General features: G+C 38.6%; 2 protein-coding genes and 1 non-coding gene across 5 annotated transcripts in view; 1 reads left to right on the top strand and 2 right to left on the bottom strand.

Moving 5' to 3' along the window:
• Positions 1 to 13,473, top strand: part of CUNH15orf40 (chromosome unknown C15orf40 homolog) — a 29,501-nt gene extending 16,028 nt beyond the window's left edge. Inside the window, exons 4-5 of one of the 3 annotated variants that reach the window (XM_087188545.1) lie at positions 3,444 to 3,511; positions 11,823 to 13,473. In XM_087188545.1, coding sequence (XP_087044671.1) covers positions 3,444 to 3,473 — 30 coding nt within the window. In that variant the 3' untranslated portion in view covers positions 3,474 to 3,511; positions 11,823 to 13,473. Of the gene's footprint in view, positions 1 to 3,443; positions 4,076 to 6,946; positions 11,096 to 11,822 lie in introns of those variants that run through there. The other 2 variants (XM_087188544.1, XM_087188541.1) reach the window with 2 other exon arrangements.
• Positions 955 to 5,660, bottom strand: Ramac (RNA guanine-7 methyltransferase activating subunit). The gene is made up of 3 exons (XM_004852867.4): positions 5,456 to 5,660; positions 3,111 to 3,289; positions 955 to 2,119 (listed from the first exon to the last, which is right to left on the bottom strand). The coding sequence occupies exons 2-3, from the start codon at positions 3,278 to 3,280 to the stop codon at positions 1,933 to 1,935; spliced, it is 357 nt and encodes a 118-aa protein (XP_004852924.1). The 5' UTR covers positions 3,281 to 3,289; positions 5,456 to 5,660; the 3' UTR covers positions 955 to 1,932.
• Positions 1,450 to 1,586, bottom strand: LOC147824901 (small nucleolar RNA SNORA2/SNORA34 family). Its single transcript, XR_015441867.1, has one exon. It is a non-coding gene; the product is annotated as a small nucleolar RNA SNORA2/SNORA34 family (small nucleolar RNA).
• Positions 13,474 to 25,181: the final 11,708 nt, after the last annotated feature.

Raw genomic sequence — 25,181 nt, 5'->3', positions numbered from 1 at the left:
TCTGGTTTTTCTTTAGTTCATAATATTTTTAATGATCCCTCTGGTTTCAGAGAAGATCCTGAGGTGCAGTCAGGTCATTCTTGACTCTCTAAGTATTTGTTGTATTAAGATTTGGCCTACTGCCTATTGATATAATTAGAGGGGTACAGGGGAAAATCTTGTATTAAAAATTTATTTACATCTCAGTATGAAAACCTGGTTTATTAGATCCTTTCCAATAAAATACAGTAGTTACCTGAAAGGATGGCTCTTCATGAAGAGAAGTGGAGGGGACAGAGGGATGCAGAAGCACCTAGAGAAGTCAATCTCAAGGGCCTAGGCCAGGGATGGCAAACCTTTTAGAGCTTTCAATGATAACAGGCCACTGCGGGACATGTGCCATAGGTTTGCCACCACTGGCCTAGGCAGAACGCTAAGAGAAAAGGCAGCACATTTAAGAAGTTGCCCTTCGATTGTTTTGACCCGTGATGAAACCTATACTTTTAATACTACCCTGAAACTAAGCCCTTTCCAACAAATATGAACATAGTAAAAAAAAAAGTGTATATATATATACATTTTATATATATATTATATAAACTCACCATAATAAGTGGACTAACTGCCAAAACTCAGAAAGTTGATACATCTTTTTAAAAACTTTGATATGAATAAAACCAGTGTAATAACCATTAATGATCTGAAATAGAATGAGTTCTCTGAAAGGAAGTGACAACATCACTGTACTTTCAGAAAGAGAAGCAGCAAAAGTATGCATTTGGAAATGAGTGTTGTAAAATCACCCCACAATGTAAGTACCCAAAAAAAGGAGTCAGTATACATGAATAAACTTTTATGTAACATGAATTTTTTTCCTGTTATAAGTTAGCAAAAAGCCTTAGTTTGTACAAAACAATGTGTTCCCTAATTCCACCCACCAGCAGATCAAGATCCCAAAATAAGAATGAGTCCGTCCTCATTTTATAGCTTTATTCTTGATTTTCCTCTAAAAAGAGACCAAATTAGTTGTGGAGCTGACTATACCTATAGAGTAAGCATTCACAAAGTACCATACTCATATAACAGAAGCCAAAAGAAATATACAATTGTTTTAGCTTTCAAATGTTGGTGTTACACATCATAAATAAGCATAGCAGTGCATTTGTGAACTGATTGTACTACCTCTGTAGAATTTTAGAAAGAAGCACAGCTGAATTGGAATCTAATAGGGATATCCTTTTATCTTACAAAGTAAAAGCATTTTTTTTTTTTTACTTTTGATGCTGATACATATTTTTAAATAAATGTAAAACTATAAAGAGAGATAAAGATTTTGTTTGATTGCTTTTTGAGACAGGGTCTCACAATGCAGTCCAGGCTGGCCTCGAACTGCAGCGATCCTCCTGCCTCAGCCTTCCAAATGCTGGTATTACAGCTATGCACCACCATGCCTAGGTATAATTTGTTTAGTACTGTTTCTTTCTAATGAATTGACCATTCCATTTGCCAAGTTCTGAAATGGCCAACAGACCATAGAAAGACATCTCTTTAGGCTCCTGCTTGAAACCAACAACTTCAGAAAACTGCCGGCCTTGATTCAGGGCCAGAAAAGCAAGCATTTTTTATTTACATTTTTTATTTCTGTCTTAAACAGAATTTCTGGAGGTCAAACAAGGAAAATATACCAAACTCAAAGCACTATGATGTCTTGAAATGAAGAATCTGAAGTAGAAGTCAAGCAATATAATCCACAGTATTTTTAGGGGAGTAGTTATTCCCAGCAACCATTAGATCTCTCTGTAAGATCTATTTTTAAAAAAGTCTCAAGTTCTAAAACATTAATAATCCATTCTCTAAAATGAGATGGAAAACTATGATCAACAGGACACACACGAGTTTTTGTTATATTAACAAAGTAAATGGTTTTAGTAAAAGATGTTGCCAATATTTCTATCAGTAGTAACTGTAGGGAGGCCGCTGGTTATAACCATATTGTCCATACTGCTGTGGATAATAAGACTCTTGTCTGTGCTGCGGGTAATTGTTACCCCAGGATCTTCCATGCCACTGGTTTGATCGATTGTCAGTTGGCCACCCTCGTCTGCTGTCCCTACCTCTAAACTGTCTGTTATCTTGCAACCTACAACAACAAAACAAAATGGCTTTTAAACTTCTTTTGTTAAAAAAACAAAACCAAAAACAACACATAGGAGAGAACTCTTTTCAAGCACATCTGAATTCTCAATCTAACAAAATCTAAAATGAGATTTTTTTTTTTTTTGGTTCTTGGGATCGAACTCGGAACCTTGTGCTTGTGAGGCAGGCAGCGGAACCACTGAGCTAAATCCCAAGCCCTTAAAATGAGATTTTAAAACATTTTTCTACAGAGAATTCTATAGCACCAGATAGTCAAAACTTTGCCAAGAATTCAGTCATTCTTCCAGGATCATGCTGGATACAATTTTCAAAGAAATAGGCAAATAACAAAACCCAAACAATACCATAGTTCTGGATCAAACAAATTATTCAGTTGTACAAAATCAGCATGGTAATTTATTCCTTTGATTATTCTGAATGATCAAACAGGAGTAATTTCCATTTTATAAATTTCTGAAGTAAAATCAAAACAATACTTCATTCATTTATTGTGGTACTGGGAAACTGAACCCTGGGGAACTCTACCACTGCACTACATCCCCAGCCCTTTTAAAATTTTGCAATAGGGTCTAAGTTGCCCAGGCAGGACTCAGAATTGCAGTCCTTCTACCTTAGCCCCTCAGTGCTGGGATTATAGGCTTGCACCACCAGCAAAACAATACCTTTTCTGTGGAATTACGCACAAAGACTAGCTTTTAAAGTCAAGTGCAAAGAAAACATCAGTCTACAAAAAGAACATTTAAAAAAAGATTTAAAAACATACGAGTGGACAGCAAGGAAAAAAAAATATATGGTGCTGACAAAATATTAAAGCAAGTATTTATCAGTATTTACTCTGTGCCAAGCACTGTTAGCTGGCAGCAGGTACACCATACTAAAAACACTGGTTGCTGCTTTCGCTGGCCAGAGTCAAGCAGATTAAAGTTATCCTCTCCCAGAGCACCATGCATTTATTCTCCTGAAGTAATACATACCGATTGCCTCTGTTTCTTTGGTTCCCACCAGCTCTGTTATTCCATTCCTCAATAACTGGAGGGGATTCAGGAGGGCGTTTCAAATATTCCTGGTATTCTTTGTCATCTTCTGTGAATCTGTTTGCAAACATCTCTTCAAAATTTGGAGTAGTGTTATTAGGGTCAGTCATCCTGAAATTCTGTAGTTAAAAAAAAAAAGTTTCTATTAAAATTTTTTAAAATACTACCTTCCCATATAATGAAAAAGAAGTGAACAATTTTTGGCAGCATCATACACATTTAACTTAAGAATTCAGTCCATTTCTTTCTCTCTCTCTTTTTTCTTTTTTTCAGACTCATGAAGTTGCCCAGGGAACTTTGTGATCATCCTACCTCCACCTCCCAAGCAGGTGGGATTACAGGTTTGCATCAACACATCTGGCCAACATTTCTTGACCCTAAATTCCAGGGGTTGTGCTATTTAGGACTTTTCAATACAAACATGAACAATGTATCATGTACCCTGGCTGCAAAGACCTCTCAGTCTAGTAGAAAAGACAGATATGGCATAAACCTGAAGGAGAAGCCAGGCATCGTAGTGCATGCCTGTAATCCTAGAACTCCGGAAGCTGAGGCAGGATGATTTTGAGTGAGACCAGCCTGGACTTCCTGTCTTAAAAAAACCAAAACATAAAGGGAGAAGCAGAAGATGCCAAGAAATAAGGCTGGAGAAATAAGTAGGGAACAAACTGTGAAAATTTTTCTGTTCAATGCAAGCAATTTTGCATTTTTTTTTTCTGGTAGGCAATGTGGAGTTATAGGTAGCTGAAAAAGGAAAGTCTCAAGATGTAATTATCTGGATATTCTACCTTAGAGAGTATGTCTTATCACATATCCTACTTCCAATTTGTCTGGGATTGGCAACGTAATACCAAGTGCTCAAATTAAGAAATGAGTGTAAAATAAATTTTACTAATTAAAACCCATAGCCATTTGCATAGGAATCACAATAAGTCATTAGAAAAGATGAGCCTTCCTAATCCAGATGGGCAGCAAAATCATAAGGAAAATGTGCTACTCTATGTTTATATTCTCTCAGAGGTTCCCTCTCCAACACACATGTAAACAAACATCATTATTCATAAAATGGGATTTAAATAGAATTGGAATCGATGCAAGCTTACCTCCAAAAATTTGAGGCAGTTATTTAATATTTAGTACTATTTAATATTTAAATCTGTGCAGGGGGGAAAAACACTTATAGGAAACCCTTTAAAGAAGGGGGTCAAAAGAGCTGGGAACTTAAGGGCCTTATTCAGTGAAAGGGCTGAATTAGAAGTGCTCTAAACCTGCTGTGATGGAGGCATACTAGTCCCAGGCTGACGAAGAAGGATAGCCAAGTTCCAGCCTAGCGTGGCAACTTAGACCCTATCTCAAGATAAAAAATAAAACTGCCGGAGGTGTAGTTCAGTGGTAGAGATGCTTCCCTAGCATTTGTGGGTCCCTGGGTTCAGTCCCCAGAGCCTGGCCAACATTTCTTGACTACTAAATTCCACACACTGCTAACTTGGAGCCTGGAATACAAACATGAACACTGCATCATGGACCTTAACTCTAACCCTAACTTCCAACTCTAATATTCCTAAAAGGGAGCTAACGCTTACAGAGCTAGAGGAGGCTACAAAACGTGTCCTCTGGGCTTTCAAAACCAACACGGTAGTTCAAGCACAACAACTTTATGAGGTATATTCTCTTCTGTTGAAAACAAGGCTACGGCCTCTCAGATCTGTACCCGAACAGGACTAATTTATTCATACAAATAAAACCATGTAGCACTTTAGCTGTGGGCAGCTAACCGTGGTAATGACTAACCAAGATCTGGCTGCTCTCAAAAGCGATCCCACAGATCAGATCAATGGTGCCAAACCTACGGCATGCGTGCGGCAGCGGAGTGTATCATTGCAAGCTCTAAAAGGTCCATCACTAGGGGCCGAGGATTTAGCTCAGTGGTTTTGCCGCCTGCTGCGCAAGCTCAAGGACCTGAGTTCGATCCCCGGTACCTAAAAAAATTTAAAAAATTAAAAAAAAAAAAAGGTCCATCACTGGAACAGACCAAGATACCTGAAAACAACTGGCTATTAAATCTGACCTAAAAGCACGTCACGGGTTGTTTGCTAAAGCTAGATGGATCTGCTCCCTACCGCAAAGCCGTACCAGTCCAGACGCAGGGACCCTAGAGGCTCTCTGCAGGAGTGGCTTCGGTCCTGCAAGGGTGCAGACTACCGCAGAGACTCCAGACACCTCGCGGGCCAAACAGCGTGGCCTGCCCCGCTCCTCCTCCCCATCGCGTCGCACGGGGCACTCACCACTAGCCGCTGTGCCCGTCCAGCTCCGACTGAGACACGCAGAGGGCCGCCACACAGCCAAACTAAGGACCCCTTCGTTTCTCCAAGGTAATGGAGCCTCTTCCTAGGAGTCCCGCAATCACCTGACTTCCGTTTCCGGTGCGCAGTCTCGCGATATCTGGCGCTCCGTGTGCCTTTTTATTTTTTACTACGGCAGTGGTTGCGAATTTTGTCGCCGGGCTCTGAGCTTTACGGGCGGCCGTGGAGGTCCTCGGGTGGGCGTTGCCGTCTCAACTGTCAGCCTCCTTGGTGGCGGGACAAGAAGACCTCCCCTCTGTCTACGCCCCTGACTTGGAGATGGGACAGAAGGAAGGGAAAGCGCATTCTGGCCGCCTGCTGCCTGAGTTTGAGGAACACTGAAGCGTGGACGCGACCGGATTTCTGGAGCGATGCCACACGGTCACGTCAGTCTTGCCTGAGCGAGCCGCTAGTAAGGGTTCTGTGGTACGTTTTGTGCCCCTTTTTCACAGAAACCTCCTCTCTTGGCCATTTCTTCTTCTTTTTTGATACCGGAGATCGAACTCGGGACGTTGTGCTTGCGAGGCAGGCGGCGGAACCACTGAGCTAAATCACCGGCCATATTTCTTCTTGAATGGTCTGCAAATATGTAAACAGCCCATTACCCAAAACATAATTTGGCTTTTCCCTCCCAAATTGCTTCCCAGACTGTGCACTAACTCCCCCTTCCCCCCATAGTTCTGTGGATGGAACACATGGCTTTTGCCCTGAGCTCTGTCCCCAGCTCTTTATTTTTTGAGACTGGGTCTATCTTAGTTGCTAAATTGCCCAGGGTAGGCTCGAATTTGAGATCCTCCTGTCCCAGCCTCCCAGAGGAAGACAAGCAACAGGGTAAGGGAACCAACCCCAAAATGAGGCCACCCAGAAGAGAAGTGCTAGTTTCAGTCGTTCCTTTGAATCTGGTGCTGTGCACAGGACCAATCAGAAGATGCTCTTTTTCAAGCTGGGTGTGCTATCCCACGCCTGTAATTCCAGCACTCTGGAGGCTGAGGCAGGAGGATCACAGCAAGTTCAAGGCCAGTCTGAACTACATGGGGAGACTCAAAAAAAAAAAGGGAAAAGAAAAAAGCTCTTTTTAATTGTTCATTTGCAGGTGGGTACAACTAATCGAGAGACACTGGTCTTGATCCTTCATTTACATATGGCTGGAAGCCAAGTAATTGGATAATATAATTTACACATGATATGATGCCAAGTTAGTGTATGATAGGAAGACTGCCCCAACAGCTCTTCTGCATGAGAAGGAAATAACTAGGGAATTTTGAATACAAAAGACCTCTTTCTCGTATCCTTGGGGCCTGCTGCAAGCCTTTTCACTGGCCCACTTTCACTGTGCAGAGCATCATTCCCACCTTTGATAAATGTAAACCTTTCTGTGTATCTTGTCCAATTGTTTTTTTGTTTTTTCTTTTGGGTACTGGGGATTGAACTCAGGACCTTGCGCTTGGGAGGCAGGCATGGCGCCACTGAGCAAAAGAACTTGGAAAGAAGCCCCACAAGAGCTGCTGTCCAGTAACAAGAGTGCTGGGATTACAGGCCTTTGCCAACACTCCCAACTAATACAAACTAACTTGGAAATTTTGATATATAAACAGATTCCTTTCCTTTCCGTGGTTCAGTCATTTGCCAAGTTCTGTGGACTCTACCCCTGCAGCCATTCTGGCATCCCCCCGCCCCCCACACACAATACCTGTACCTAGTCAGAGTTCTCACTATCATCCCCGAGCTGTGAAAATGCAGTGGTTTTTCTCATTGGTGCCCTTCCTCAAACGTCACTCCCCTACCAGCATGTCTAACATGTAGCTGCTATAGATTTAGTCATTTTGAAGCACAGCTGTAATGCCAGATGTTCAGAGGCTCCTGTTGCTTGCAGATTAAAGGCCAAATTTATTGTTTAAATCTAAAATTCTGTTTCCTCCTCTTCCCTTTTCTTTCTCCCTCTGCCTGTGGTAAATCAGTGGAGTACTTCATGCATGAACATCCATTACATTCCTTGAAATTGCCTATATCCCTTTTCATTTTAGAACACACATCTCTACATAAATTCTAAAGTTTTACAAGTGATATATCCATCTAGAAATACATTTTTCTTACAAATGACCATTATATTTTCTGAACTCTGCATTCAGTTATTACCACTTTCTAAATTTGAGCTAAAATTATTTACAAACAAGTCTTTCTTCCTATTAGACTGAAAACAGACCTTTGTCTAATTCATTTCTACATTCCAGAGTGTAAAACATTGTGTTTTGTGTAAAGTAACCATTCAGTAAAAATTTGTGGAATGAATGATGGAACTGTGACTAGTCCTGACTATGTTTTAGAAACATTAACCTAGCAACCTGTGAGTGTTGAGATGTGATAATCTTGGTGCTGAGTAGTGAAGGTGAGAGGTATCATGGTCAAAGTTACAACAACTGAATAGTACTGGCCTTAGTAACTGAATAGATGATCAGAAAAGAAGAGTAGGAAGCAGGGAAGGCTCCAATTCTTGAACCTGAGAGATTGGGACTGAAGAGTATATAGTAAATTAATTTTACAACAAAAATGAGCTCAGAGTTCAAATAGAGTTGTAAAATTTTAGATGGTAGTGAAATATCCAAGAGAAAATTTATAGAGGTTGTTAGAAATACAGGGCTAAAGCTCAGGAAAGAGGCTGTCCCTGAATATGAAAATGTATGAGTCATCCTTAAAGAAAGGTCAGAAGGCCAAGGACTGTACTTCAGGAAATACTCATATTAAGGAAACAAGAATAGAAGATATAAAACTTGAAGAGGTGCAATATAACAGTTGGAAAGTGAAGACAATGGTTTCTCCACCTAGTTTCAAGAGTCAGGGGAGATATTTAAAAAGAAGAAGGTTGTTGTAGGCCAGTTTGCTTTTTTTCTTGTATGTTAATTAGCTTTCTGTCACTGTGACAAAATACCTGCGATAATAAACTCAGAAGGAAAAAAGTTTATTTTAGCTCACAGTTTCTGAGGTTTCAGTGCATAGTCACTCACCCCTGTTGCCAAGGACCTGAGGCAGTACAGTACATTGTGGTGGGAGAACATGACCAAGAGTCCTGTTCCCTCATGGTAATGAGAAGCAAGAGAGGGAAATAGGAAGGAGCCAGGGTCCCAACATCCTCTTTGAGGGGACACCCTAGATGACCTAACTTAGGCCCCACTTCTTAAAGGTTCCATCTCCCAGTAGCACCACAGGCTTATCACCAAGTCATTAATACATGGGCTTTTGAGGAAACAAGGGGACATATTAGATCCAGACTATGGTATAGCACATTGTGACTATTATGGCACTATTTATAAGTAAAAATGACATATTTATTTCCTTTAAATTCATATATAACATTCTGGAGTTCCTAGGCCTCTAAAAGTTTTTATGAAGAACTATAGGTGTTCCAGCCAGTTTTCAAAATTTCAAGTGAATCTGTAATGTTTCCTTATACTCTGATACCAATTATTATATCTAAATTTTGTAATGTCAGGAAATAATCTGTTTCATGAAAGAATTTTCTAGATAACTGACAGACTTTAAACATTAAAACTTTTCTACTAAACCATCACTGATGATAATGTACATAAAATTTAGTGTTTCTCTGGCATAACTAGAATATTTGGCCCATAATTTAATCTTTACTTAGCAACTAAAGCTTATTGTTGACGTGTCAGCTATTATGTTCTGCTAGATAGCACTATTCTTGGGCCTGTTAATATGTATGAAAAACTGGCCGTTAATTTTTTTTTAATACTGGGAATTGAACCCAGGGCCTTCACACTGACCTACATCCCCAGCTCTTTTTAAATTTGTGTAATTCTGAGACAAAGTCTCACTAAGTCACAAAATTGGCCAGGCTGGGCTTGAACTCACAATCTTCCTGCCTCAGCTTTCCAGAGTGTTGCACCACCATACCCAGCTAAGATTGTCCTTAAAGAGTTGTTTTTTTGGCTGGGGATGCAGCTAACTAATCGTGCACAAGGCCCTGAGTTTAATTCACCACAAGAAAAGTTGGTTTTGATGTCTTTGTTATTACCACCCTCCGCTTAAGAATTAGTGTCTCATCTCAATTTTTCATCTTCTAGCAACTTTAGAAATTGATCCAAGTGTATCCATAACTTTTTAATGTAAACATTTATTTTGAAAACTTTGTAATGAATTTTGTTCACATCTATCAGTCTTTTTAAAAAATTTTCACATTCAGCAGTCTTTAAAAGGCTAACTTATAAACTTCACTTAGCACAATACCTAAAATACAGTATATTAGAATATGTATGAGAATTGGAAGATAATTGTCAAAATCGGAATTTGAAAACAATCTCTTCAAGGCAGTCCAAATTTTCCTAAACATAGGTTAAATATATTCAAATAATTCATCATTAAATGTGTCCTATGCTCTGTATTGTATTACTTGAAGCACAAAACTTTGTCTTGTGTTACCTGAAGCATAAAAACAAGTTTAATAGCTTATTATAAAAGTAACAATGAGGTATATGATAATCACTGTATAAAAGATATACACATTTATAAATAGAATCTTATTTGGATCATTTTTTCATAGACTGAATGTTAAAGACAAAGTCTCTGGCAAAACTAACCCATTATATTCCTCTTTCCTTAGCATTTAGCATTGAATGCAGAAGTTCCAATAGCTGCTATATAATTAGGGGGCAAACTTAGAAATGGGTAAGATAGAAACTAAATTCTCATGCTGATCGTCAAATGAAGGCTTTTTCCTTGATTTAAAAAAAAAAAGAAAAAATCTTCATAATATAGAAACTAAACATTATAAAGTATAAAATTGGGCAGGGGATTTAGCTCAGTGGCGCCACGCCTGCCTCGCAAGTGCAAGGTCCTGAGTTCGATCTCCGGTACCGCAAAAAAAAAAAAAAAAAAAGAAGTATAAAATCATAAGTTGCTTTCTGTTATTTCAGTTTGTTTGTTTTTTTGGTACCCGGGGATTGAACTCAGGACCTTCCGCTTGTGAGGCAGGCATGGCGCCACTGAGCTAAATACCCAGCCCACTTTCTGTTATTTTAAAGAATCTTTGCCTTAAATACTAAAAGATGACCAAGTGCAAGAATATTAGAGAATTGTATTAAAAGCCTTAAAGTAAAGTTCCCATACTAAAAACAGTTTGAAAAACTTTTAAAATAATAAATATAAAACTCATTAACAGTAGATGCATTAGAGGTCTGTTTACTATTTTCCTTAATATTGAGAGCAAGAGAAAACAAGATTAAAAGATGGCATTTAGACAACTGAAATATTTAAGAAATTATACGAGTTCATAGTATGATTCCTTTTTAATAATGTCATTAAGAATTGTGCCGTAAAATGAATAGAAACAGAATAATTATAATACCATTTGACATAAAAGCACTTTAGGAAATAATCTACAGTTACTTGATTTGCTTTGACTATGCAGATTAATATGCAGTCATATTAATGGAGCATCCTTCAGACTAGAAAATATTTTGCTGTATTAATATTTATGCTTCACTTTATAAGGCAAGTATTGTAAATTATTAATTATATAATTTATCACCAAGGCCCTTCTGTAAATAAAATATGCTAAATGAGGAATTGAAATACTATTTTTAATGTAGCTAACCCATGCACATTGCCTTCTCTCTCTCACCCCAATCCAATAAAATATGTGAGTGTTGTACCAGCTTTAATTAATACTCTAGGGAAAATTAATTAAAACTAAATAAACCAAAAAATGGGTTTGATTGAGTTTTGGGGTTTTATCGGTTTAATGGCTTTTAAAATTTTATAAAAACTAGGTAGGTTAAGAAATAAAATATTGTTTATCAACATAGTAGGAATAAAAGCTGTATGTCTTTGAGTCTGAGACTTTTAATATATTTTCAAACTCTTCAAAATCAATTCTTTAATTACTTTGAATAATACAGATTCAACACAAGACAAATGCCTTGTTTATTGTTAAATACTTGAAGTAAAACTTTAATTTGCTAAGTCTGTTAGTATTACTTGAAAGTGATATTCAGAGAAAATTACATTCAGATTAGTTTTTCTTTTGATATTAATAAACTTATTGTCTATATCAAATCAATCCTGTTATTTTTCTTTAACAATATCAGTAATCTAAGGACTTTTTTGGAGAGAATAAGAATATGACCATAGCTGATACTTGCTCAGTGTGTAAAGAAAAAATGTGTTTGAAACATTTTACCTCCTACAATCATTTTCCTATCATAATGATTCACTGTAGTGAAAAACCGGGGCTTTATTTGTATTCAATAATAGCCTAGGAACATTATCTTTTTCCAATTTTTTTGTTTTGCAGAAATACTAATATGAGGACATGACCATGGGACTGCATTTCCTCAAATTGCTACTCTCAGTACCATTAATAAATTTTAAAAAGAACGAAAACCTAAGAGTTTATAAAAGAATATACAGGAACACGGTAGTCACCTCTGTGTGGTGAGATTAGAAAGTTTTTTCACTCTATTAGTATTTCTTTTTTAATTTATACATTCTTCATATAATAACATACCTTTCAAGAGCAAATGAAGTAACTGTAGGATGTGATTTCAGCTTACCTAACATACAACCATATTGATAATATCAAACAGCCAAACCTTCCAAACCACAGAGGTCACTCAGATACTTAAAATGACTATGGATGAGACATACTAAATACCATGTATAGGATAAAGGAAAAAAAAATCTTATGACTAAAGCCAAGGCTTTAAAGAGATATGCTTTCTTGGATATTTTTAACTACATATTATCTACTTCAGTAGTATTTTTAAGGTATGGGATGTCCATATAGTCTAGAATTTTTTACTATTCTTCCTTTTATGTATTACATTTTGGTAAGCATAATCTAATTGCAGTGTGAGTTATTTTTATATACATCAGTACCCCCAAACCATTTAAAAAACTAATTTGGTGCCATCCTAGAAAAGCACACAATACTTAACTCAGAGGAGATATCTCTGATTTATATAATAGGATTTAACCAATTAGGTTTTCTATTTAATTCTTTAAAATAAAATGAGGAATAATTTGAAAATTGCATAAAACTAGACATCTTATAGTCTTATAATTGTAATTTAAAAAATAGTTGCTAAATGATTTTTATATACCACATTACTTTAATTGAAGACTGTACAGTCATTGTAAAAGTATCTACATTGAGACTTATAAAGCATATATATTAAGAAAATAGAAAAATATTACCATTTCTTTTACTAAAATACGTTGACAAAAATTTTTTTGCTCAAGCAACCAAGACATTCCTTTTATGTTCATATCATAAATTTTGGTGGGCCAACATACATCAAAATTGATATACAGATTTAATGCAATACCAATCAAAATACCAGCAGCATTCTTCACAGAATAGGAGGAAATAATCCTAAAATTCATATAGAACCAGAAGAAATCTAGAATAGCAAAAGCAATCCTGAGTAACAAGAGCAAAGCAGTAGGCATCATGATACTGGACTTGAAGTTATATTACAAAGATACTGTGATAAAAACATCATGGTACTGGCACAAAAACAGACATAAAGATCATGAAACAGAAAAGAGAAACAACCTCAAGCACATTTAAGTACCGTATTCAAGGGGCCGTATTTAGGGGCCAAAAACACACAGGAAAGATGGCCTCTTTAATAAATGGTGTTAGGAAAACTGGCTATCTGCATGCAGAAGATTGACTCTAGATTCATATCTCTCATTATGTACTAAAATAAAATAAAAATGAATCAAAGTACTAAATGTTAAAACAGAAACATTTAACCTGCTAGAAGACAAACTAAGTAAAACTCTTACATGTAGGTAAGTACTTTCAGAACAGAACCCCCATTGCACAGGAAATAGTACCAATAAACTGCAAATGGGATCCTGTCAAATTAAAAAGCTTCTGCACAGAAAAAAACCAAACAAACAAAAACAACAACCAATAGAAAAGGCAACCTACAGAATGGGAAAAAATTTCTCTGAAAAATCAGAGAAGTAATATCTAGAATATAGAACTCAAAAAAATTAGATCCCCCAAATAAGAGACCCAATTAAAAAATAGGCAAGTGAAATGAATAGACATTTCACATAAGAAGTACAAATGGCCAACAAGTACATGAAAAATGGTTCAACATTGCTGGCCATTAGAGAAATGTAAATTAAAACAACACTAAGATTCCATCTGACCCCAGAAACAAATCAAATAATAAAAGCTGGTGAGGCTGTGGGGAAAAAGGAACCCTTCTACATTGTTGTTGGGAATATAAACTAGTACAACCACTATGGAAATCAGTATGTAGATTCCTCAAAAAGCCAAAACTAGAAATCCCATCTGACCCACCTATTCCCCTCCTAGGTATCATTCCAAAAGAATTAAAGACATCATATTACAGTGATACATTCATGCCCATGTTTATAGCACCACAACTCATAATAGTTAAATCTTGGAAGCACCCTATATGTCCATCAACAGATGACTGGATAAAGAAAATGTGGTATTTCCACATAATGGAGTACTACTCTGCCATAAAGAAAGATAACCTTGAGTCATTTGTAGGAAAATGGATGCACCATGAGACCATAATGTTAAGTGAAATAAATCAGACATATAATCATACATATTGCATTGTTTCTCTTATATGAGAAACTCAAAGTATAAATAAAAAGCAAAATAAAATATAATAGGTAATGAGATAGATCTGTCTCAAATGGAAATGGATCAAGAGATGGAGGAAAAAGCCGAGAAAAGGAATGAAAAAGGAGTTAGGATATGTTATATACATGTACCAATTCCACACAAGGAATGTAAACATATATTACAAACATACTATAAAAGTTTTAAAAAATGTATTGGGCTAAGACACTGGCACATTTGTCTAAAAGTTACTATTAATAGATTTCTGAAACAAAAAAGTTATTAACAGCTTTTAAAGAAGTTTCTTTTGTTCAAGGAAACTTGATTTTTATTTATTTTATTATTCATTAAGTTTATTGGTACATTTTAGATATACAATAGGATGACATTCATCACTGGGAATTTGTACCTTTACATGATGTATCTTGGTTCTTTTTTTTTCCCCATTCCCCTGCCCTCCCTTCAACCCCTCCACACCTTCCTATTTACAAAGACTTTTTTTCCATTTTTTTCCTTTTCTCCTATTTATTCCTTTTCCTTCTTTCCCTTTCCCTACCCTTCCCTCTTCCCCTTCCCCTTTGGACTTTTTCTTCCTATTTCACATTATCTATTATACAGTTTGATCCTTATTTACACTTTCAGTTTCTCACACCAGAGAAACATTTTAATGTTCAAATAGACCATTTTTCCTTTTCTAGTTTTAGAGTGTTCCTATGGTGAAGTTCTTATTTTCCGGAAGCTCTTTATATGTTTTGATGATTGGAAGAACTAAACAATTATTACACTTGTTCCCAACAGGAAAATCCATATGTGACACTCAATTGAAGAAGTCGGTTTAAATCTAGCAGGTGGAATGGAACTGCAACCAGTTGCAAAAATAAGAATATCTTCTATTTTTGCAGATTTACCATCCTCAATAGTCTGTAAGTAGCTTCCAAAACCCCAAAGCTTGTACGTCAGATAATGTACATTCTGTAAAAAAAAAAATTACTAAGAATGTTTGCAGAAACATTCTCAGGTTTATGACAGAGGATGTTACAAGATGCTTCTGAATAATTCTGAATTTTCCTTAAAACATCTAAGACCTTACAACTTTCAGAGTTGGCTTGTTGATACATAATCTTTTCATTTTCTTTTTAAAATTTGGAATCCTAACTCTATCGGTACAGTTGAAATACCCCTTCTAAACTCGTTGCCTTGCCTTAGTAGAGCTTTTCTCCAAGCTCTAGGTGACTGGGTAATTTAAATGATGACCTTCCAAAAAAACAGTCAGTACTTATCACATCACTAGAGCTGGGTAATGCATGCTTTTTGGCTTTTATGGAAATCTGAGCTGCAGATAATATAATACCTCTATATTCCAAACAGTCCCATTTTTGTTCCTGAGATCGTACTGTAGGACAGGCTAAATGTGTTCTGTGAGAACCACAACACTGAGAGCGCTTTATTTCCCATTTTTTAGCCTGTGCATTGTAGTCCAGCTCTTCTCTGTAACTACATTTTTTTTGAGACAGGGTCTCACTATATAGTCCAGGCTGGCCTCAAATTCCTGCCTCAGTTTTCCAATGTAACTGGGTTGTTTTTTTTAATATCACAATACTCAGTGCTCCAGAAGCTCTTGATAAGCATTTTCCTCTAGTTTTTCTCAGGAATATGAATTGCAGTTTTCAACATCTTTTTTCGGAAATTATTGCATATTGCACACCTAAAGAAAAACACTCCTTCGTTTATTGCTTGAACCTGTAAACAGTCTCTACAAAGTGAAGCATTCTCACAACTAGGAATTCATGTTGTCCTCTAAGTTGCAATAGGCTCAATAAATTTCAAGCAAGAGGTACATGGTAAGGAGCCTCATAATAAACAGATGTAGCTATTTGAACAGGGTGATATTTCCAACAACAAAATTGCCAGCGAACTGGAAGTTACCGTCTCTCTCAGGCCCATGTGGAAAATGACAACTTGATTTACATCAAGGTGCAACTCAGCCAATTGAAGCACCAGGACCTGCCCCCCCCCCATCGAACTCAGGACCTCACGCTTGCCAGGCAGGTGCTGTGCTGTTGAGTTACATCCCAGGCCCAGCACCAGGATTTTTGCACAGCATTTCAGTTTGGAAGCTCTCACCTCCCTCCTGATATTTTTTATTAGAAAACCAGAAACTGTTTACCTCTCTGCCAAGTTCCTTGTGACATCAATAAATAATAATAATGCACAATGAGATTCCAATCCTCAATAGTTTTTTTCCTCCATATTTATTAAGACAGTCATCATTTTTTTTAGACAAAAACACAAGGAATGTTCTGTGAGTCACCAGACTTATTTTCATTCATTCTACAAGGTAAGCTGAGAAGTTCTGGGGTAGCCATGTTACCTTTCCCTTCTTGTCCCTTCCCTTCTTCATCTCATGTCAACTGCAAGCAGCCACAGCCAATGGCATGCAGAATTCAAATTATTGTAACATTTTTTTAAAGTTAAAAACAAATGAAGTTTTTAAAAATAGAAAACCCATATGAAAATGCTGTCCCATGTCACTTCTGGGCTTTTTTTCTAGTGGACATAGACATTTTGACTTAAGAAGACCTATTTTTAAAAGTTGTGATAAAATACACATCACATAAAATTTGTCATTTAAGTGTATGGTACAATGACATTAAGTAATCTCACATTGTGCAACCATCACCACTATACAGCTTTAGAACTTTTTTGTCTTCCCAAACTGAGACTTGGTATACATTAAGCAATAACTCCCCATCCTCCACTCCACCCCTTAGCAACCACAATTCTGCTTTCAGTCTCTATAAATTTTCTACAGTAGGTACATGGAGTAAGTGGAATCATACATTCTTTTTCCTTTTTGTGACTGGCTTATTTCACTTAACATAATTTCTTCAAGGTTCATTCACTTTGCAGCATATGTCAGAATTCCTTTGTTTTTAAGGCTGAATAATTGTCCATCATTTTGTTATATCACATTTCATTTACTCATTCATCCATTGATGGACACTTGGCATTGCTTTCACTCTTGACCTATTATGTATTCTATGAACATAGATGTACAAATATCTGTTTGAGTCCCTGCTTTTAATTCTCTTGAGTATATACCTAAAAATGGAATTGTTGAATCACATGGTAAATCCATTTATTAAGTTTTTGAGGAACTTCCATAATGACTTTTCTGTAGCAGCTACACCATTTTACATTCCCACCAGAAGGGCACAGTTACCATAATTTTAAGCCTTAGCTTGATCTCAATGATCTAGAAGCAAAACAGACCACCACAAGGTCCTAGGGAATCCTAGCATCAAAAGAGCCCTCTTCAGCCTAAGGATTTAGCTCAGTGGCACCACGCCTGCCTCACAAGTTCGATCCCCGGTACGGAAAAAAAAAAAAAGCCCTCTTCACAGGAACCATGAGTGATCTTCAACAATGATCACTTTTTAAAGTTTTGAAGTTTTTAAATTTTATGTACAAAGAGCTAACATGGTTTCTTTTATTGGGTAGATGCTTTGAATAATCCATTCAATGAAAATCCCTCAGTCTATCTTAGTGAACTCTATATCCTTCACACACAATGCTGACGGCACACATTAAGGCCAATTTGAGCCAACATGGCAAAAAGGAGAGCCTAACCAAATTTTCACAGATAGCTCCAATGGAGCTACTGGTAACCTATTTTGCTTTCAGGGATGCAACAGCACAAAAGCCAGATAATAACCACTTTAAAAATGATGAAACTGAAGGTCAAGAAGTTATATAATTTATTCAGGGTCACAGCTTGGATTTGGATCAAGTCTGTAGTATTTCAAAAAGTCTTGTGTTCCCTTCATTGAACTGTCTCATTTTCATTCCCTATTCCCAAAATCTTAAACCACACCAGGCAACTTGTTATTCCCTGCACCTGCCTATTATGTGTCTTCATGTTCTCTTGCTCTTGTTATCCTTTTAGCCTGAATGTCCTTTCTCCCATCTTCATGTGTTGACATCCTGTTCACACTCAGAGTTCTCCTTCAGCCCATGAAGTTTCTCCTGATTTCCCCCAAATAAATTCAACATTCTCCTCTGTGTGCCTCCAACTTTATGTTGGTGTCTCTTTTTGTCAGTGTTCTTAGTTGCAAACATCAGAGCTCAATCTAGGGTAGTGTAAGTAGAAAGTGATTTATTAAAGGACATGTGGTAATGTGGAGTCTTGAAGAGACAAGTGGTTTAGAGGCTGTGTAGCTCTGATCCCAAATTGCACCTTGAGACTCCATCAGCAGAGCAGGGCTACTGCCCTTCAGGCCAGACTCTTCCCTGGCACAGCTGAGGTGGAGCTCTGGCCCTGCAGCCCCCCTGCCAAAAAATGAATTCCACAAACTACTTCCCTCCTCACATCAATCATCTCTAAAAAAATCTCTCTAAGGTAGATCTTACAGGCAGAATCCAAGTTATATGGCCTTCCCCAGCTAAATGGAAGGTTTCATGGGCATCTAGTATCCTCCTTGGAGAGGCAGGACTCATAAGGTATCAAATTCTCTAAACAGAAATAGGATACCAGGCACCCGTCTCCCACCACGTATCCCCTTGAAGATGACATAGCTTTAAATTCTGTGTGACAATCCCTGACTCACTACCATGACATCCAAGGAAGACAGCACAACCTCAAAGTCCAGCTACTTCCTTAAGGTCACCCAACTTTCAGATAATTATCCAAAATGCTTCAGTGTAGGCCCCAAACAGCTGCAGCAGATCCATGTGTCCCCCTGAGGGATGGCTGTGGTGCTGATGGACAAGAGCAGCAGGACATGCAAGGCGACTCACGGTCATCCAGGAAACAGCCCAGCTCTGGAGAAGATGTTGCCTTATATCAGGAGGAATGTGGGCTTTATGTTCCCCAAGAAGGCTCTCACTAAGATCAGAGACATGCTGCTGTCCAGTAGGGTGCCATCTGTGCTGGTGCCATTGCCCCATGAGAAGTCATTGCACCAGTCCAGAACACTGATATTGGCCTGAGAAGACTCATTTCTTCCTGGCTTTAGGCATCACCACTAAAATCTTCAGGGTTGCCACTGAAATCCCTGTGACATGCAGTCAATAAGGACTGAGACAAGGTGGGAGCCAGTGCAGCTATATGCTGAACACACTGAAGGTCTCTCCTGCTCCTCTGGGCCGCTCATCCAGCCAGTGTTCAGCAGCAGCAACATCCTGGAGTGCCTGACACCATAGAACTGTAGGCTTTCTTCCTGGCAAGTCCAGCAGTGTCGCCAGTGCTTATCCACAGATATGTACCTCACTACTGTGTTGGTCCTTATTCTATCACCAGTGGGCACGCATGGGTCCTGGCTTTGTCTCAGTGACTGAGTACATCTTCCCACTTGCTGAGTGGGCCATGGGATTCTTGGCTGATGCACTTTCATATGTGACTCCCATCCCCACCCCTGCTGCTGCCAAGGTGGAAGCCAAGGAGTGTTGGGGGAATCAGACAAGGATAAGGGATTTGGTCGCTGACTAACCACCAAAAAGCAACCAACTAAGCCATATTTATTTAGGAGAAAAAAGATTTTGGGCCGCCAGGAAACATGGTAGCCAAGAAACATAAACTACACTCTAGTTTATCACTTATCACACCTTGGCTTATGTTTACAGTTCATTATATACATAAAAATATTGAAGCAGGGGGATTTAGCTCAGTGATTCTACCACCTGCCTCGAAAGCACAAGGTCCCGAGTTTGATCCCCAGTACCAAAAAAAAAAAGAAAAGAAAGAAAAAGAAAACTTAGAAGCATTTAAAAGGGCTTATGGTTGAATATTTTTTTAACAGACTCCCAGGAAATGAAATTACTTTTCAGTCACAAAACTGAACAGAACTGGAACTTCTTGAGTTATTGAGACAGTCCAGGCTAGACTCAAACATATGATCCTCCTGCCTCAGCCTTCCAGAGTGTGTCCATGCCCAGCTACTTAACAAATATTTCTGAGACTCTATTAAATGCTAGATCTTGAAAACATCACTGAGAAAAGATAAAAGCGCTGCCCTTATGAAGGTCACATTCTAGTAGGGAGAAACATGCTTATACGCAAACGTGTATGTTTGTGCTCTGAAGAATAATCAGGGTGAGGAACAGAGGGTAATGGGCTGCTACTTTGGATAACACCTGCAGAAAATGTATGTATTTTTCAACGCAGCTCTTTTCTCCTTAAAAGGATATTTCTTGAACTTGTCCCTCCTATGAGGAGTGTAAAAATTGAATTTTTAAAATATCCATTCTTTTCATAAATGAGTAAGAAAAAAGAAATCTGTTTCTCACTTCTATGACAGGTCAAATGTGGCCAAATTTGTATTCCTACACTGCGTCCAATGGCAAAACAGAGCTTCTGTGCCAAGAGCTTGAGTGAGAATTTCAGACTTTCACATTGTTCTTGTTTCTGTGTTACACACACCACCTTCCCCTTTCCTCTCCTCCTCCACCAGCATACTGACCATCCTCCATTAGGCCAAACATATGGATGAAACTCAGTAAATAAATTACTAAAAAACTCCTGCTAAATGACAGCTTCCCACTCATTTTTTCTGATCTGGGCAAATCTTATCACCTTTCTCTGCCCTGTTTGTATCTCCAGCAAAATGAGAATAATTACCCATGCTGTCTCCTCTGTTTTGTGAGGTTATTGTGAGAATTATTGCATACATAAAGTGCTTTAGGCTCACGTGGAAAAGATGCTATGTGAATGCTAACAATTAGAGGTATTACTATAAATTACAGAAATAATTACTTTCCAAGAAAACATTTCAAATTTTATGAGGCCTTGGTTTAGATTTACATCTATACTTCTATGCCTTTAGAGACAGAATTGTTCTGATCAGGGTTTACAAAATTCTAATCCAGTTCACCTCTCTGTCACCCTTCCACAAAGGATATCCTTTGTAAGTTGGGCATGGTGGCAGGTGCCTATAATCCCAGCACTCTGAGAGGCTAAGGCAGAAGGATTGCAAGTTCAAGCCCAGCCAGGACAGCTTAGTGACCTAATTGTCTCAAAATTGAAAAAATTTAGAAAAAAGGCTGGGATTGTAGCTCAGTGCAAAAGTCCTGAGATCCATCCTCAGTACTACACATATAAAAATTAAATTAAATTAAATTAAAAAGGAATCTTTGTAAAAGGAAACTTTTTATAGGAAAGGGCAAGAAGTGAGTTACTTGCAAGTTGGTTTGCCACCTTGCAGAACTGTAGAACAACTGCAGAAGCCAGTTAATATAATTTTTTAAAAAATCACAGAGGAAGGAAAGATAAAATATCTTTGAAAAAACTGTGAATTGAGTTTAATGGATTGGGTAAAGGTATTTTCCAATTCTTAAATCTGAAATTAGAATATGAAGATGTTTCCTCTCCTTTTTTCCTAATGTTTGTTGTATATCCAGTGGTATAAACTGCATTCTAAGTGGAAGTGACTTGATCTTGAGATGCATAATATCTGCCTGTTCCTGTTTCATTGGACAGGCCCATCCAAGGACCATCCTTCCTTCACTCATTTTTGTGGCTGATCTCTCTGTTTGCTCATTGGCTAGTTCTTGGCATCTACCTCATTGTCTTGGTCCTGTACACCTCTTGATAAAATATGTATAACATACTTAGAAGGGACCTAGAAAGTGTGCAGAGACCCCAAGAGACTTGTCAGGAGCTTGTTTCTACCACTCCTTCCCCCATCCCAACATATTCTGTCCTCTATGTAATTTTCCAGCATCTTCTTCAGTGACGCATTAATCATAGTTTGAGTGTTAGAAGCCGTTTCTAAGCACTCAAAGGTGGCATGAGCAAATCAGAATCCTTATGTGAAGATGACCATCTGTTCTCTTCCCTACTGAAGGGGACAAGTGTTCTGGGTCTCCATCCAAGGGTCTGGTGAGCTTACTATTTTTGATGACAAGTGGCTTGTTCTACCCTTGTGTGAAGCCAGCCTTGCCTAGTAATCTTTTGAAAAGAAGGCACAAAAAACTCCTTCTTAGAACATATTCAAGAGTGGCCTGCAAGTATCTTCAATGTAAGTAAATGTATATAGGGAATCAAAAGAGCACCTGGGAAGAAGTCAGGGAATTTGAGTTACTCCGTATGGATTATCAGCTAAATCACGACCTTGCTGGGCCTTAATTTTCTCATTTTGCTTCTTATTTTACAGATAGAATTGAGGCTTCAGCATTGAGCCCCTTGACTTTCCACCCCTATATCTACAGTTTTACCTCTTTGGGTCCCTTTATCTTTTGTCTTCCTGTCTCTTGCTGCTGCCTGTGTTTGGTCAGTGCATCCTCTGTCTTCCTGCAGTGGTTATTCCTTCCCTCTTCTCTGTTTGCAGCTGTCTCTCGTCACTTGCTGCTCCCACCCCGAGACTTTCTCAGGGTGAAGAAACTCAGGTTTCTTCAGTCTCAAAACAAAACTGATACCCTGCCCTAAGTCCTGTGCACTCTTTTACAAAGAATATTCCACACCGGTGCTCACACTGCTCTACCTTTTCTGTTCTTTTCCATCGAGGTTCTTCCCTTCACTGAAACCACTCTGGCAAAAGGTCATTAGGGAAAAGTTTACCCGGGCCAAGTTCAAGACTGTCTTCAGTTTCCTATCTATGCAGCATTCACACTTTAATCTTCTTCCTTTAAACCTGCTTTGCACTTTGTTTCTAAGTTTCTCATGGTTCTCTGGGCAGCTCTGTTATTGGTCTGCACTATTATATGATCTTATTCTTTCATGTGATAGTCCAGTGTGGCCAAAAGAGGAGGCACAGGAAAACAAAGTATATGATCCTCCCAGGTGCTAGTCACAGGAGGCACAGGACCCCATGGAGGACCATGGAGGGAGACACCAGGGAGGTCAGGAGGCAGATCATTAGGCCAGTGCATTTTGGGGGTTTCCTGAGGAGAGGTGAGGCAGGCAAGGGAGGACAACTTAAGATTGGCTGTTTGAGTAGTTTCGGAGGGCTCTACACTATAGGGATGGTCCTAGTCACCTATGACCTAGTCCAGGAGTAACTGAGACACAAAACTATTGTCTCCAGTAGTGTAGGTGCCAGGTAGAGAAGGTATGGTTCCAGGAGGTTAGCTGCATATCAAAGATACGCTCCTGGCTGATTCCTTTGTTTTTATGAGGGAGGGGACCTTTGGTCTCTCCCAAATTTTAAGATGTCAAAACATCACAATATATAGAAAATCAACACACACACATAGTAGACATCTATCTCCAGGTCCTTGGCTGACTCTTCATTCCTGTGCTTGCCCCTCAAATGTTGGTGTCTCCATGACCCTGACTGTGCTGTCCTTGTGATGCTCATGCAGTCCCCTTATGTCTTTAATTTCCATCTCTGTGCTGATGACTGGACAGTGGTATCTCCAGTCATTTGTCACATCTTACTCTAGACTCATCAGTTCTGCTTTCTAGAAATTTCTGTGTAGATGCCCAACAGGCATCTGCAGTATGTGTCTACATCTTCTGTCATCTTTCTTCTTGAGGCTGTTTGTCTGCCTCTTTTTCCATTTTTAAGACTGCTGCCTCCCAGTTACTCATGCCAGAAATCTTGCAGGCATCCTGGAATCCTCCTCTCTTACCCTACACATCCAGCCTCAATCCAGGTCCTGTGCCTTCAGGCCTAATCATTTCTTCTATTTATCAACTTCTCTTCCCTCCTTTGTGTCATTCTTAGTTCTGGCCCTCATCGCTTCTTACAGTGTACATGGTGAGAGCCTCTAACTGGTCTCCGTATTCAGCCTTGCTGTGCTCCAAACCCTTCTCCACCATTATTATGAAGCAAACAGAAAAGAATTGATAATAATGTAACCATTTCATGTGCATCTACCAGCCATCTCAGAGTAGGTTTTCTGAAACACAAACTTGATTACATCTATACTTTGATCCATCCTTTCAGCAATTTCTAATTACTTCTAAGATACAGTCCAAGCTCCTTTGTATAGAATGCACAGCCCATCAAGATTTAGCTATTATCTAGGTGTCGTGGCACATGCCTATAATCCCAGCACTCTGGGAGGCTGAGGCAGGAAGGTTTCGAGTTAAAGCCCAGCCTGGGTGACTTAGGGAGACCCTGTCTCAAAATATTTAAAAAAGGGTTGGTAATGTAACTCAGTGTAAGGGCCCTGAGTTTAATCCTCAGTACCACACATACAGAAAAAAAGATTTAACTATAGGGTTGAGAGTCTAACTTAGTGGTAGAGCAGGTTCCTAGCATCCGTGAAGCCCTGGGTTTGACTCCCAGCAATACTTCCATTCAGTCTCATCTCCTGTCACTCTTCCTAAATGAACTAAATACACACTCATATCAGACTGTGTGTAAATTTCCCACAAGACTGTGCTACACTGTACACGTGCTGTTCCTTCTGTTTGCAGTTACTTCCCCACTCTGGTCTACCTAGCAAATCTTATCTGATTATGTCATCTTCAGATGACCTTCCATAATACAGCCCTTATTTGTCCCCACATCCAGGAAGACTGATTTTTCTTTTATATCATTCACATATATAGTCACACTTTTATCATGATGAATTGTGCTTTGTTTACATCCGCTTAAATTATAAACTCCTCAGGGACGCGGATTTAGCTCAGTGGTTCCACCGCCTGCCTTGCAGGCGCAAGGTCCCAAGTTTGATCCCCAGTACCAAAAAAAAAAAATTATAAACTCCTCAAGGCTAAGGTTGTGCTTTCACTTTAGCAATTAGAAGAGACTGGCAACCTGATATATAGCTGATGTTCAGTTCATGTTTATTCATCTGGCCCCTGCCTTCCTCTCCAGTTTTATATTTGACTAATCTTTTCTTGCCCACCCCCCTCAGTAGGCATCTAACCGTATATAAAGAGTTATCTCACCTCCTTTGCATAACATACTCGTTCCCTGGACACCTGTTTACCAGATAGGCATCCACATTGCCTTCACAATCTATTTTGATGCCCATCCTCCCCTCTACAGTATAAGAGCCAGGAGTCCAGGGACCATGTGTGCCAGCTGTCTCTGTGTCTCCAGCTGCCAGCACGGGGCCTGACACGCACAAAGCATCAGAGAAACATTT

Source organism: Heterocephalus glaber, unplaced genomic scaffold, assembly GCF_053883595.1.
Source record: "Heterocephalus glaber isolate CG9 unplaced genomic scaffold, H.glaber_assembly_v1.0 deba00001531, whole genome shotgun sequence".
Classification (NCBI taxonomy): Eukaryota; Metazoa; Chordata; class Mammalia; order Rodentia; family Bathyergidae; genus Heterocephalus; species Heterocephalus glaber.
Note: the sequence above shows the minus strand (reverse complement) of the source record. Positions and strands in the feature narration are given on the sequence as shown.